At 27.3% G+C, this 13,827-nt stretch overlaps 2 protein-coding genes across 5 annotated transcripts; both read right to left on the minus strand.

The window, feature by feature from the left end:
• Positions 1–35: 35 nt before the first annotated feature.
• Positions 36–3,820, minus strand: LOC103497825 (uncharacterized). Of its 4 annotated transcripts, none has more exons than XM_051091881.1 (8): positions 3,552–3,820; positions 3,328–3,458; positions 3,079–3,156; positions 2,965–3,009; positions 2,835–2,879; positions 2,309–2,360; positions 2,049–2,096; positions 36–584 (listed from the first exon to the last, which is right to left on the minus strand). In XM_051091881.1, exons 1-8 carry the CDS (start codon positions 3,667–3,669, stop codon positions 577–579), a joined length of 525 nt encoding a protein of 174 aa, XP_050947838.1. In that variant the 5' UTR covers positions 3,670–3,820; the 3' UTR covers positions 36–576. The 4 variants fall into 4 exon arrangements, with proteins under 4 accessions (XP_050947838.1, XP_008458401.2, XP_050947839.1 ...); XM_008460179.3 differs by having other exon boundaries at positions 2,049–2,148; positions 3,552–3,817; XM_051091882.1 differs by lacking the exon at positions 2,049–2,096 and having other exon boundaries at positions 3,552–3,819.
• Positions 3,821–6,064: 2,244 nt separating this feature from the next.
• Positions 6,065–11,125, minus strand: LOC103497822 (probable protein phosphatase 2C 73). The gene is made up of 6 exons (XM_008460174.3): positions 10,743–11,125; positions 9,773–10,029; positions 9,360–9,644; positions 8,213–8,330; positions 6,945–7,168; positions 6,065–6,474 (listed from the first exon to the last, which is right to left on the minus strand). Exons 2-6 carry the CDS (start codon positions 10,016–10,018, stop codon positions 6,292–6,294), a joined length of 1,056 nt encoding a protein of 351 aa, XP_008458396.1. The 5' UTR covers positions 10,019–10,029; positions 10,743–11,125; the 3' UTR covers positions 6,065–6,291.
• Between the last annotated feature and the right edge of the window lie 2,702 nt (positions 11,126–13,827).

Here is a 13,827-nt window from a genome sequence, read left to right on the forward strand (position 1 = left end):
GAAATATATTAGAAAATAGATGGACAAAATAATAATTGGAATGCAAAGAAATAAAACTACCATATATAATTTGGGTAATTATAATGGGTAGCAATTTTTAGAATAATTATTAAGTATGTAGCAATATTTTAAAAAAAATTGCAAATATAGCAAAATCTATCGATTATAGGCTTCTATCGTTGATAGACTTTTATAGTTTATCAGTGATAGACCAACATTTGCTATATGGTCTATTAGCGATAGACTCCTATCATTGATAGATTTTGACATATTTTGCTATATTTGCAATTTTTTTAAAATGTTGCGATGTACTTAATTATTTTGAATATAATTGCTACATTTACGACTATTTCTAAAACTTTCTAGAATAAAAATAGGTGTTGTTTGTAATACATTTAAATAATTTTCCTTCGTAATATCAACCTCCATATCGAGACTTGAGGGATTTTGGAGGCTCCTCTTCTATAATGCTTGAGCCATTAGCAACCAAATATTTGCGAATGGTTGTACGACGATCTCCAAGGAAAGTGTGATCCAAAAAGTTGTTATAAACAGTGTCGCCTAGACTTTTTGCAGCTAAAATACTACGAAAATATGACTTCAATTAGGCTTAAGAAGTTGGTATGAACAAATTAGGAAAAGAATCAACAAAACGGATGATAAGAATACATCACAATCTTTTTAATATACGTTAAGTGTTCGAGGGTACTTGGTAAGTTTTTTCTCGAACCCTAAATTACTTGCTAAAATACCGTCTTTCTCATTTTTCATTTCCTCTGTTTACAATCAATATCCTAACAACTTCCTTTACTAATTATATTGATAAATGACTTGTCAAAATTTATCTTTTTCTTTTGTCTTACATTGCATGTCTTTTAAAATTGTTTGATTGCTACAAATATAAGGATTTAAAAATCGTTTAACCGTTACAAATTAAATGTCTTTTTATCTATAAATTAGTATTTAGTTTGGTAAAATATAGATTCCTTTTTCTCTTTATTTTTCATGTCTCTAATGATTTTATTTGAACAAGATTTTTGTTGATTCTAACTCTTCTTCTATTAGTACTCATCTAATACTCATGTTAATTACACCCTAGAAGTAATCAATTAAGATTGCATCATAATTACTTTTAAAGTAGGAGTTATTCCTCAACACAATTTTTGATTCGTTAAAACACTTCTCCTCTATAAATTAAAATCAGTTTGTCGTGCAATCGAATGTTGAAAGAATTTCGATTGAAAGAATTAGGCATCAAGTATAATGGCTTTAGGAGAAGGCTTCATCCACAAACACTTCCATCTTTCTTAATTGCTATCAATTATTTATAATAATGATAGCTGTAATTTTATTCAAAATCTAAATTCAACCATCAAATATGTTGAAAGTTATCCCAGCTGGGAATTTGTTAATATGCATGGTTAGCTTTATTTGAATAAACTACATATAAGTTCACTTTTCTATATTTTTTTAACTTAGACAATATTTTAAATTTTTGTATGTGATATATATGAGGATTTAACAATTTATTTCATTGTTATATATTTGACATCATATTCAAATGTATATTTGATAGATATATAGTCAAATATTTCTCGAGTAGCAAATTGTCTTATGACATGTTCGAGAAAAAGTCAATAATATTATTGTTACGTGGTATAATGTTCCAAGTGTTACATTAGACAAGTGTTTTATATAGGTCTTGTTTGAAAGTATTATGAAAGTTGAAAAGCATTGTTATTACTTTTAGTTTGTTTTTACAAGATGTTTGTACATTACAAAATCCTATGTTTTATATGATAAGTATTGGGTTTTTCTATCAAGAGTATCTCAGTTAGCACCAAGGTCATGTTGAAAAATTGATTAATTACTTTCAAAACAATGATCATTTCATATTTTGTTTCGAAACTTTCCTTTTACACTAATTATTAATATATTCTTAATAACAAACCGTCAACAAGATTAAGCATGGTTTAATTTTACTTGATCTAGAAAATTAAAATACTTGCTTTAATGAGAAAAAGATGCATAATTAAAAAATTACTTACCAGTGTCGAAGATAGACGCGACAAGGTAAGATATCATCTCTCCATATCCTATCAACATTATTATGACGGCCATAATATCGAAAAAAAATGTCCTTTTTTCCTGATATTAGTAGATAAATGAGTTTGCATCGTTAGGGAATTATTATTTGAAAGTATCACAATTTTCTTATGTTCTCATTTTTTTAGGCATTTCTACTCTGATTTACATAATCATTCATGTATATTTTGGTTTAACTAAGTATGATAATTTGTAAGATTACCTTTGCATTTCACTTGGAAAAATCTCTCGTCTGTAGATCGAGAACAAAGCACCTACAATAATGTAACTTTAATTAAATAAAGTTCTTTTTAGAATTGAATTAAGAAAAAAGGAATATTTTTAGATTTGAATTACGATCTTTGAGTCAGTATCGATTTTGGACAAAAATTGACTTTAATTATATACGTATCGAATGTCCAACATATTATTACAAGGATCTTAATAAAAGGGTGAATTGTTAAAAATTAGGGAACAAATATTCTAAATCTAAAATTTTAAAAACTAAAATAATATGTTTTGAAAACTACAAAACCAAATGCACAAATTTATGAAAGTACTTGTTCTTCTCTAAATTCGAAGTATGTTTTATGGGTTCATGTTTTTGCGATTAAATAATTTTAAATGTGATGTATAAAAGTAATTACTTTTTTATAAATTAAAATGCTTTTTCTTATAAAGAGATATTCAAATGTTTTTGGGAATTAAAAAGCTTTAAAGGTGATGATATGACTTCAGCAATCACTTACCGCTGGTTTATGATATAGCTTTCCATCTAATGTCTCAGGAAGAACCTTCATCAAATACATTATATGTATATATTATATTCATAAGAATTTATTGATGGTAATGAGTTCATAAGAGGTATGGTAATCTTACGGCCAGAAATCGATACGCAAACTCTCTCTGTATAAACGCTGGAATCTGCAAACACGAGATATAGAAATTATTCTTGATATTCATGAATCAAGATCAGTTTTGTTTTAATGTTACCTCAGATTTCTTAATCTCGAAAACCGTAATGATAATAGTTTCTCCTTCACAAGGCTCCGCAAATAAGCTTGAAATCTCCTAATATTTCAGACGCATAGTCAAATTGCTTTGGTTAGAAGAGAAATCAAAGAACAATGGAAGAGGAATAAGCGAAACGATCTCAGTTAAAAAAATCTCTCAATTTATTCAAAATCGGATGTACTACAAATAGAACAGTCAGAACAAAATCTCAAATTGAGAATAGAAAACCTTGGTTTCAGGTTTAGCAATGCCGTGCTCAAAGAAAATAGGAGCAATAATTCCGAAAACGCGTCTGATATTGTTCAATCTCGCAATTCTGAAGTTGATCAGTTCAGGAAAAGTACTCCGCGCACTCCTCTCTAAATTGAATCAAACTCACAAATTGCTCACAAAGTCATAATACGAAATCAACCATCGATGAATTTAAAATCACTTCAATTGTACATACATACCGGAGAGGAGAGATCCATAGCCACAAATGGAAATGTAATCGCTGTCGGAGCAGATTGCTTCAAAATCGGACTCATCTCGCAGTTCCTTCGGTTCTGCTTCACTCAAAATCGGGCTCATCTCACAATTTTCTCGGATTGGGATGAGGATGCGAAGGGGAATGGATTGGATAGAGAGAAGGATGAGCCAATTGGAGAGTGAGTCGATCTCTCACTGCTCGAGCGAATCAGAAGCTCAAACAATGGCTTAAATAATGTTCTGAACTTTTGCAGTGAATATATATATATATATATATATGTACATATAACATATTAAACAGTCAATAGATGATAAGATAATAAAAATTAATAAAAGTAAGCAATTATTGCTCAGAAGATTATTATTATTTATATTATATAGCCCATAATATTCTATTAATACATCTTTTTCAAAATAAATAAATAAAAGAAGAAAAATATAGGTCAAAAGTATAATTTTTGTCACCCTATTTGAACTTTGAACTTTGAACTTTGAACTTTGAATTTTGTTAAAGTCTAGTTCATACTAAACATTAATTTAGTCATTAGTTTATGGTTCAATCCTTTTTTGTGTTATTTATGATATTTTTATTATAAATTAAAGTATATTTACTTGTATTTATTTTGTATGGAAATTGTTTTACGATTTTGGAATCAAGAGAACAAAAGACATTTGAAGACATAAAGACTAAAATTGAACAATTTGTAAAGTATGGTGATTAAAATGATATTTTTAATATATATATATATATATATATATATATATATATATATATATATATATATATATATATATATATATATGAGTCTTTTAAAAAAGTATAACAAAGTAGCAAACAATTTTGAAAACGAAAAAAAGCCATAAGCCCGTCGTGTAAAATACCAAAAATGTCACATCAATTAGCCGTCAACCAGGCACGTGTAGTATATTTGCTACCCGATCGTTAGATTTGGCTATTGTTTGATACAAAATCGATATCACTACTATTTATTTAATTTTGTTATACGATCGCTAAACAATTTTTTTTAATTCTTTTGCTATATGATCGTTTATTTTTTTTACACGATCGTTTGGATTTATTTACACCATCGTTTAGTTTTGACTAAAGGAGTTTTTAAATTTTTTTGGTACATGATCATTTAGATTTGTTTAACTGATGATTTATTTTTTTTACAGATCGTTTACATTTGGCTACTCCAATCTATATGATATTTTTTTCAAGAATTTTTAGATTTTGTTTAGATTTGGTTATCCAAATTTAAACGACTTAAAGAAGGAAAAACCTGAAATATTTAAAAAATAACTAATTTGATAGGCTTTTTTAGATGGATCATAAATAGTTTGATAATTACATCTATGAAAGTTTCTCATATGTAGATATATACATATCATATATATATATGTACGTACATACATATCATATATATATATGTACGTACATACAGATACATATATATATATGTATGTACATACAGATACATATATATATATGTATGTACATACAGATACATATATATATATATATGTATGTACATATATATACATATATATATATGTACATATATATATAAATAAAGTAATTAAAAAATAGCCTATGATATAATAATTAAATAAAAATTTAATATTTGATTTTCATCTTTAAATCAAAATATTATCTACCATTTTCGATACATGTGCAATTGCTGTGATTTGTATTTTATGTAATGTATTAAATGACCAGTAGGCGATGGGATCATAAAAAATAGTATTTTTCTTTAAATTAATAAAATAATAAAATAAGTAAGGAGAAATAATGAATAAAAAAATAGTATTTGTAATATATTAAATGACCAATAGGTGATAGGATAATAAAAAATAATATTTTTTGAAAAAATAATAAAATAAATAAGGTGGAATAATTATATTTTATTTTTAAAATATTAATAACATTAAGGGTAGTTAGAATGGATAGCAATTGTTAGAATAATTATTAACTATGTAGCAACATTTTAAAAAATTGCAAATATAGCAAAATCTATCGGTAATAGACTTCTATCGTTGATAGACTCCTATGGTTTATCAGTGATAGACCAACATTTGTTATATGGTATATCGGTGATAGACTCCTAGCATTGATAGATTTTGACAAATTTTGCTATATTTGCAATTTTTTTAAAATGTTGCTATATACTTAATTATTTTGAATATAATTGCTACATTTGCAACTATCCCTAAAATTAAATGAGGTGACGAGACATTTAACACTTTAACATGGCCACTTAAGTGTTATGCATTATGGATCTTTAAGTGTTAATGCTCTCTTATGGTCATTGAGCGTTCATGAAATCTACTACTGTATATAGTCCATTTCTCGTCTTATTTTGTATTATTCGAGAATACAATCTTTTACAAAACTCGTTCAAAAGTTTTTCTTTAGTTTTAGTTTTCGAGCAAAGTCATTCATGAGTAATAGCAAATTATGTAACATAAATTTAAAGAACATTCTACATTCTTCATATTTGTTGAATGAAAAATTTTAAATTAATCGCAAATTTTCACGATTGAAAAAGAACGTAGAGAAATAGTCATATGGTCTCACCATGGCATAACTTATCTACTACTAAAATCATAAGGACTTACTTTTATGAATATTCATTTTATTTGGCTAAAGTTCTTAATTCTTAATTATATTTACTACACACACAAAGGGAGGAGTCTTACACTATACCTATATTTACGACTCAATCATTTTGTGTGCGCGGCATGAAAAAAGAGGCAAATGGCCGACATGTCGTCCCTTGCGAACCCTCGTTTCTTTGATTTCCACGCACGTGCAGCACAATCCACTAGTCTTTTGGCCGACATTTCCCTATTTGGTGTTGTAGAAACTATGTGAACCGCTTCTTGATTCGACATGACGTCCCACACCTAGTAAAGAAGTAGTAGAAATTTAGAAAAAGAGCTATATTGATAGAAAAGATAAAGCTAAGAAATATTCTATTGATTCGTAGAAATTTGGAAGAAAAATGATTAAAAAATTTCAACCAAAGGACATTTTTTCAACTCTAAATTCTATCCAATGATGTTATTATAGGACTACTTTAATGATTTTAAAAATCTAAATTATATTATTTTCGAAAATGTTATTAGTATCTTAACATTTGAAGTTATATTTTAGCGTGTGGTTTTTAAAAATAAATATGTAAACGTTACTTTTATATTCAAATATCTTCTTCTTATTCATGGTTTAAAAAAACCAAACTAAATTTTTATTCTTTTGAAATTTGACTGGACAAAATATGCAAATTTATGGTAAAATATAGGAAGAAAATAGCATTAATTTTTAAAAAATAGAATTAAAAAAATGGTCAATGAAGTTGGCTTAAACACATATATACCCCATCGGTGGCGACAATGACAAACTGATCCTCCATGGTAATGACTCGGTGGCTGACATCGGGCACAGAAATGAGGCCGTATTGCTTGGAACAGTAGTCCCCAAAAGCTCTTGAAATAGCCAAACCTGGCGTCCCAGAGTCAGGAGTCCATACTCTATAAACCCCAGGTTCGTCCTTTAAACACAACACTTTCCCTTTTGATTGCTTTATTCTTTCAGCCTCCTCTGCCATATACATAAAACCCAAACAAACCAACCACTTCTCAATTTTCACCTTGTTTAATTTTTATCCTTCACTATTAGTTGATTTTTTCTTTAGACTCTTATTTTCAAAAATTAAAGTCTAAATTTTTTACTATTAATAAATATTTTGCTTTCCGCTCATAACTTTCTACTAAGTTGATATAGATTTTGAGGTTAATAGATTGTAAAAAGTAAATTTTTGTTTGAAATGTAAAGTTGTAAGAAGCAAGTAGTAATAATATCAAACTACTTGATAATTGTGAAAAGTAGAGTAAACGAAAAAATAGTTACTCAATAAAGATGAAAAAGATAGAATTACAAGATAAATATGCAAACTTCTATTGAAGTTGATAGGCCAAATGACCCTTTTTTATTTGATCAAATTAGGTGAATATATAATTAAAACAAGGGTAACTTAATTTTCATAAATATTTCAAAACTAGTATAAGAATAAAATTAATTAGAATAGTTTAGAACTAAAATGAAGATTTGGAACAACAGTCCCATCATCCAAATTTCCATTTTAGGTCGTGATCATCGCACAATCTCAAACTTTGAATGAATACTTTTATTCTAATAGTAGTTTTGAAATGTATATAAAAAGGTTAAAAAAGGATGATACTAACTTTTGAAAGAATAATATAAATATTATTCTTAAAAATAAAAGATAAAAGTTAGGAAGTACCATGATGCATGAACTCTCCAACATTTGTTGGACATGTATTAATGCAACAAATGTGTTAGACATAAATAGGAAACTTGATAGTAAACATATATATAACAATAATAATAAATTTCGTGTGCAAAATTCATCAAATTGGTTTTTTTATGCACATAAATGCATCATAATCCATTTATTTTGAATTTCTCTTTTTTGTATAAAAATAATATGTTTGTACGTACCTACGAATATATACATACGTATATATGTATATATGTATATATGTATATGGAACTACTAATTTAACATTAAGTAAAGAAACAAGAATAAAGAAATTTTGATAGAGGAGTCTTTTAAGTTCTAACCAGGCAAATTAGGTCTGAAATCAACTGAGAGCTGAACTGGTTTCAAGCACCCATCATCGGAAGTTACTGCTAAGACAGCTCGTGAATCACCAGCATTTGCAACAACAAGATGTCGACCCTGAAATTTTGATACATACCAAAACAACTAAGAACCAAATTTAAACCCCAAATGTCAATATAAAATAGTGATTATTAGAAATGCAAACAGAAGTCTCCCAGTTGGTTAGTTAACATAGAAATTAACAAATACTTCTAGATCCGGTTTGATAACGGTTTTGATTTCGTTTGTTGTATTCTAAAATTTTGCACACAGTTAATTGCAAGATTAAAATTTTCAACCAAATTCTTCAAAAGAAAATAAAATTTTAAAAACTAGCTGTACTCATTATAGTTTTCTAAACCTACTCATAATTTTAAACCTTTCGAATTACACAACCAAATAATGGCATTAGACTCTATTTGGCAGTTCTTTGATTTTTTTTTATTTTAGTTTTCAAATATTAAGCTTATAAATATCTCTCCCTCTCTAAGTTTATTGTTTGGTTATATACTTTAGATTGGTGTTTTAAAAAACCTCCAAAGTTTTAAAAACTTGTTTGTTTTCTAAAATGGGTTTAGAGTTTAAGTTGTAATTTAGATTGAAGAAAGTTTGAGAAATTGTTTTAAATTCAATAATTTAAAATCATAAAAATTATTTTAAATTAATTAGCTAAAGAGTTCGAAACGAAACTATTTCAAATTTTATATTTGAATCGAAACAAAAAGAAGAAAAAGATAAATTATTAGTAATTTACTAACAGAAACATTTTAACTGTGATATGTAAATTAAAATCTAGAATGGTGAATAAGTAAAATTTAATTTTAAATTCTGTGAAATCTAGTCACAAAAGAAATCCAACCATTTCTAATTTCGAAATCATTCAATCTTTTTATCATGCAGTAATCAACAGAAATTTTTTAAAAAAATCTATGAAGAACTAAAATCCCTCCCAGTCACAAGATTCCAAACAAACAATTAAAATAAAGATAAAAAATCAAACAGACATTTGTTTAATTTCAAAAATCAAATAGTTATCGAAATAAAGTTTAACATTTTTAGGTTCAATTTTGAAAAAAAAAACTAAGTAGTTATTAAATGAGTTCTTACCTGTTTAACGACGGTTAAGGCAGTGGTGCCACTATAAAAGGAATCAATACGAGGGTGTTGCTTGAGCTCTTCATCAATAGCGGCATAAGTTTTTAAGCAAGATTGCTTCCACAGGTTGAAAGGAAAGAGATGGGTTTGGTCGGTTTGCATGGAAAGGTTTTTTTGAATATTGGTGAGTAATTGAGAAGGTAATGATTTTCTGACTTGTTTGCTAATCATGTGACCCCAAGGCCCATGCCCATCAAACATCCCACATAATACCACATCTGCCTGGCAACCAAAATCCTACATATACATCCACATAATTATATGATCAATGTTGAGAAAAATTTTAGATCCAATTTAATCTTTTAAAGTATATATATAGGGAAACAAAATGAGAAGGAATGATAAAGGAAAAAAAGAAAAGTTACCTCCCAAAGAACAAGAGAATCTTGATTAATTCCTTTATTTCCTCTCTTGGAGCAAACAGAAGCCATATCTTCAAACTTGCTGGTTTTAAAACTTCCAGATAAACAAATCATGGATTTGTTCTTTTTTCCCTCTTTACCTATTTTTTCTTTGCTCCCATCATCTTCATTATTATTATTGTTGTTATTCTTTTTCTTTATCGACATATTTCTTACCATTTCCTCGATAACTTCCGGAAAAACCACCATCAATATTGAACCTAAGGAAATAAAATAAATTATTATTTTGGTTATATATTTTTGAAGTTTATTCCATTTTAATTTTTTATTTTGAATTAATATTGAATATTTTAAATTCTGAGTGAAAATGCTAATGTATGGTTAACTAAAGAAATCTGAAAAAACATCAAATTTAAGATCTAACAAAAAAAAATCTCAAAAATTACCGTAACAATGGAGTTGTAGTTGAATTATAGTCTCAAACTTATATAAAAAAAATTAAAACTAGACTTCAAGTTGATATAATTTAACATTTGAGGATTCGATTTCTACTAATATTATAAGCTTAGCTAATTTTGATACCGAATTTAATTTTTATAATTTAAAGTTATAAGGTGTAATTGTGATATACGGTAGTGCTTGTAATTTGTCCAAAAAAAAAAAAATAATCTAAAACTGTCCTACAAAAGATTTCTAAATCGAGAAAAACGAAGATGACTTCGTCACCAAATTAAATCAGTCCAAAGCTCTGAGTACTTCTTGTTTAAAGCTCAGAACAATGAGAAATTTGGAGATCCAGAAAGGCAACCAAAAAAATGCTGTAAACAAATGAATCTAAACTACGGAATTTTTCAGCACTCATCACTTTTCCAAGCCAAAAATTATTGAAAAAGAAACAAAAACTGAATTCCGATCCATTGAATCATTAAAATCCAAGGAAGAAGAACAAAAAACTAATTAAATTAAAGCGTACCAAATCTGAAGTGCCGCCGGAACTATTGTTCAAGCACACGTCAACGCGGAAAGTTCTATATGTCGATCGAAACTGGTCCGCCAAAACTACCTCCTGAAACTGATCTCCGCCGGTCGGAATCCGAAAATTCCCGGCGAGAGAAAACTTCTAGTCGGAAACTTGAAGCCTTGCGTACGCTGATTCTCCATTTACTTATTTATCTCTTTCTCTCTCTCTCTCTCAGTTGTATAATCCAAAGCGTTCTTTACGTGAATGTATATTTCGTCACCGCGGGCTTCAAGCCGTACGGTGTCCTCTTGTGTGAAAGTATGATAATGACCTTAAAATAATGACTATTTGTATGGGTAGTTTGGACAATTTGAAAAGAATACGGTTGCGTTTTGAAATTACGTCACTACCCACTGTTAGCTGGATATTAAATTATGGTATTCTTTTTGGAAAATACACTTTTTAAAGAAAAAACATTATTGAGAAATTAATTAAAAGAGTAGGTTATCTCTTAATTAGAATAATATAATTTTGGTCAAGTTTCATTGCTTTTGTTTTTGTTTTATTGAAAAAATAAGTTTTTTTTTTTTTTTTTTTTTTTAAATTAAGATCCTACTTTTACCTTCTAACTTTGTATTTTAACTAATTTTGTATAGAGTTTTTGAAAAGACATTTTGAAATATGGTAAAATAAACTAAAATATTTACAAAATATAACAAAATTTTGAATTCTATCGATGATAGAAGTTGATAGACTTTTATCATTGTCTATCAATGTCACTGATAGAAGAAGGGGTGTTCAAAAAAAGGTTGAAAACCGAAATGCAATCGAATTGAAACCGAATGCATGCAGTTCAATTCGATTTGTGTTAAATTGAAACCGATTCTTACGCGGTTTGGTTTGGTTTAAGACATTAAACCGATTCTATTAACCGAACCGAACCGCTTTAATAAAAAAATGATAATAATAATTAAATATATAAGTATAAATTAGGGTTGGGTATAAGTGTAACTTTGTATGAATTATTTTGATAGATTATCAAACTTTAATGTTTGAAAACTTTTATATGTCTTGTATTTAATTATTTTTACAAAATAATTTAATCTATATTTATTTGTAGAACTTTTATTTACGTATAATGTTCATAAAGGATTACGATTCTAATATTTATGCATAAGTAGTTCGGTTTCAATTCGGTTTGACAAAGATGAGCGGTTTGATTCGATTTCGGATTAGATCTTTTTTTGTATTTTTCGGTTCGGTGCGGTTTTAGCTCCAAACCGAACCGAACAAAACCGCAAACACCCTTAGATAGAAGCATAAATTTGTCATTTTTGTCGATTTCACTTTTTGAAATTCATGCCATGTGTTAATTAATCGCATCCACTGGATCATTTTTTTTAGTATTTTCCATGTGGATTTTTAAATATTTTTTTGATTTATTATATTTTTAAAAAACCCTATATTTTATGTTATTTGTAAGTTTAGCGAATATGTATTTGGCCAACTGAAATATATATATATAAAATGTCACAACGAGGATTATATTAAAAAAAAATGATAGAAGTTTTGATAAAGAATAATAAACGTGGAGTTTAACCTAAACAATGTGCATATCTTTATGTCATTACATGGACTTGGAAGCTAACTAAACAAAATTATCGGAAGCCATATTTTAAATAAAATAAGTTCAAGGTCGGTAACTAAATTACGTATATATATATATATATATATATATAAGCCAAAGTATTGTATTATTTATAATTTAAAAGTTGAAAAGAAAACTAAATCAAATATAGTATTAATTTTGTGTGGATGAGAATTGCTAGGGAACTTCAATTGAAGCCATGAGAGATTGGGATCATAAATTATTATTATTGTTATTAAAAATATCTTGGATTGGAGTTGTTGAACAAGGTTTCATTACCATACAATTTGCTTGTCTATTTCATTCATTTTAATAATTTGAATTTCCTTTTCAATAATTTATTTATTATTCATTAATATGACCATTTAGAATAAAATTGATTGAGGAATTTGTTCATTCACTTTTTTTCTAAACAGGAAATCTATTTATAAAATAATGAAAAGGAGATTTTAAAATGAAAAATAATTTTTATTTTTCAAAAATAGAAAACGAAACAGTTATCTAAGAGAAAACATGTTCTCAAGAGTTCATTTCCTACTTGACAAATAACCAATTTTAAAAATGTGAGAAGAGAGGAAGAAAAGATAGATTTGTGTTCCTTTTTTAAAACAAACAACTACACAGTTATATGATGGAGTATTATAAAATAATATCATTCTAGTTCTCTATTTATATTGTAATTGACCGCTCTTTTTCTTACAATATTTAACACTCAATTTGTCGATGTCGTCGAAAATGATTTACATATTTTTTAAATATAATAGTTAAACTTTTAATAAAATTTTAGATTCTAAAAATATTTTTAAACGTTAGTTTTCAAATTTAGAATTTGTTTTTCAAATCATTAATCGAATATAAATAATAAAGAGAAAAATTTAAAATAAGAAATAGTTTTTATAGATTTAATTTTTAAAAACATAAAATTTTTATTTATTTTTAAATTGAATTGAAAAGATTTAAACTTCTAACTTGACAATCAAATATAAATGTCTTAATTCAAGTAAACGATAGGTATGTTGCCATGATAAATTGTATTTATTTTTGTATTAAAAAATTTAAATATAGAGATAAGTTAGAAAGTTAGAACATTGAATAATCCTAAACAAATATTAAATTGATAGTTGATGTGACTCGTGACTAATGTTTTGTGGTGACTTTGTAGATTATGTAAAGGCAAAATGGGGAGATCTAAAATTGGTGGCTGCCGACGAGCCAGCTAGCCTGGGGGGCCGGACCACCACAATTAGTGAATCTCTTAAATTCGTCATACTAAAGTTGGACGAGATTTTATATATATATATGTGTGTGTGTGTGTGTATATATAATGTTGATTTATTTATCAATTTATTCTACTTTTAAAAGTTTACAAAACTGTCTTTTCAAACAAATAATGATAATAGATAAATAAAAGAGGAAGTTACAAAACTGTCTTTTAGCAATGGTTAAAAT

This window comes from Cucumis melo, chromosome 11 (assembly GCF_025177605.1).
Source record: "Cucumis melo cultivar AY chromosome 11, USDA_Cmelo_AY_1.0, whole genome shotgun sequence".
Classification (NCBI taxonomy): Eukaryota; Viridiplantae; Streptophyta; class Magnoliopsida; order Cucurbitales; family Cucurbitaceae; genus Cucumis; species Cucumis melo.

Coding starts and splice junctions, on each gene's coding strand:
- LOC103497825 (XM_008460179.3), bottom strand. CDS start 3,669: ATGAGCCCGATTTTGAGTGAAGCAGAACCGAAGGAACTGCGAGATGAG. Junction 3,010..3,078: donor TCGAGATTAAGAAATCTGAG/GTAACATTAAAA, acceptor TCGTGTTTGCAG/ATTCCAGCGTTTATACAGAG. Junction 2,149..2,308: donor TTTCCAAGTGAAATGCAAAG/GTAATCTTACAA, acceptor TACTAATATCAG/GAAAAAAGGACATTTTTTTT.
- LOC103497822 (XM_008460174.3), bottom strand. CDS start 10,018: ATGGTGGTTTTTCCGGAAGTTATCGAGGAAATGGTAAGAAATATGTCG. Junction 8,331..9,359: donor CCTTAACCGTCGTTAAACAG/GTAAGAACTCAT, acceptor TCAAAATTTCAG/GGTCGACATCTTGTTGTTGC. Junction 7,169..8,212: donor TTTCAGACCTAATTTGCCTG/GTTAGAACTTAA, acceptor TGTATATGGCAG/AGGAGGCTGAAAGAATAAAG.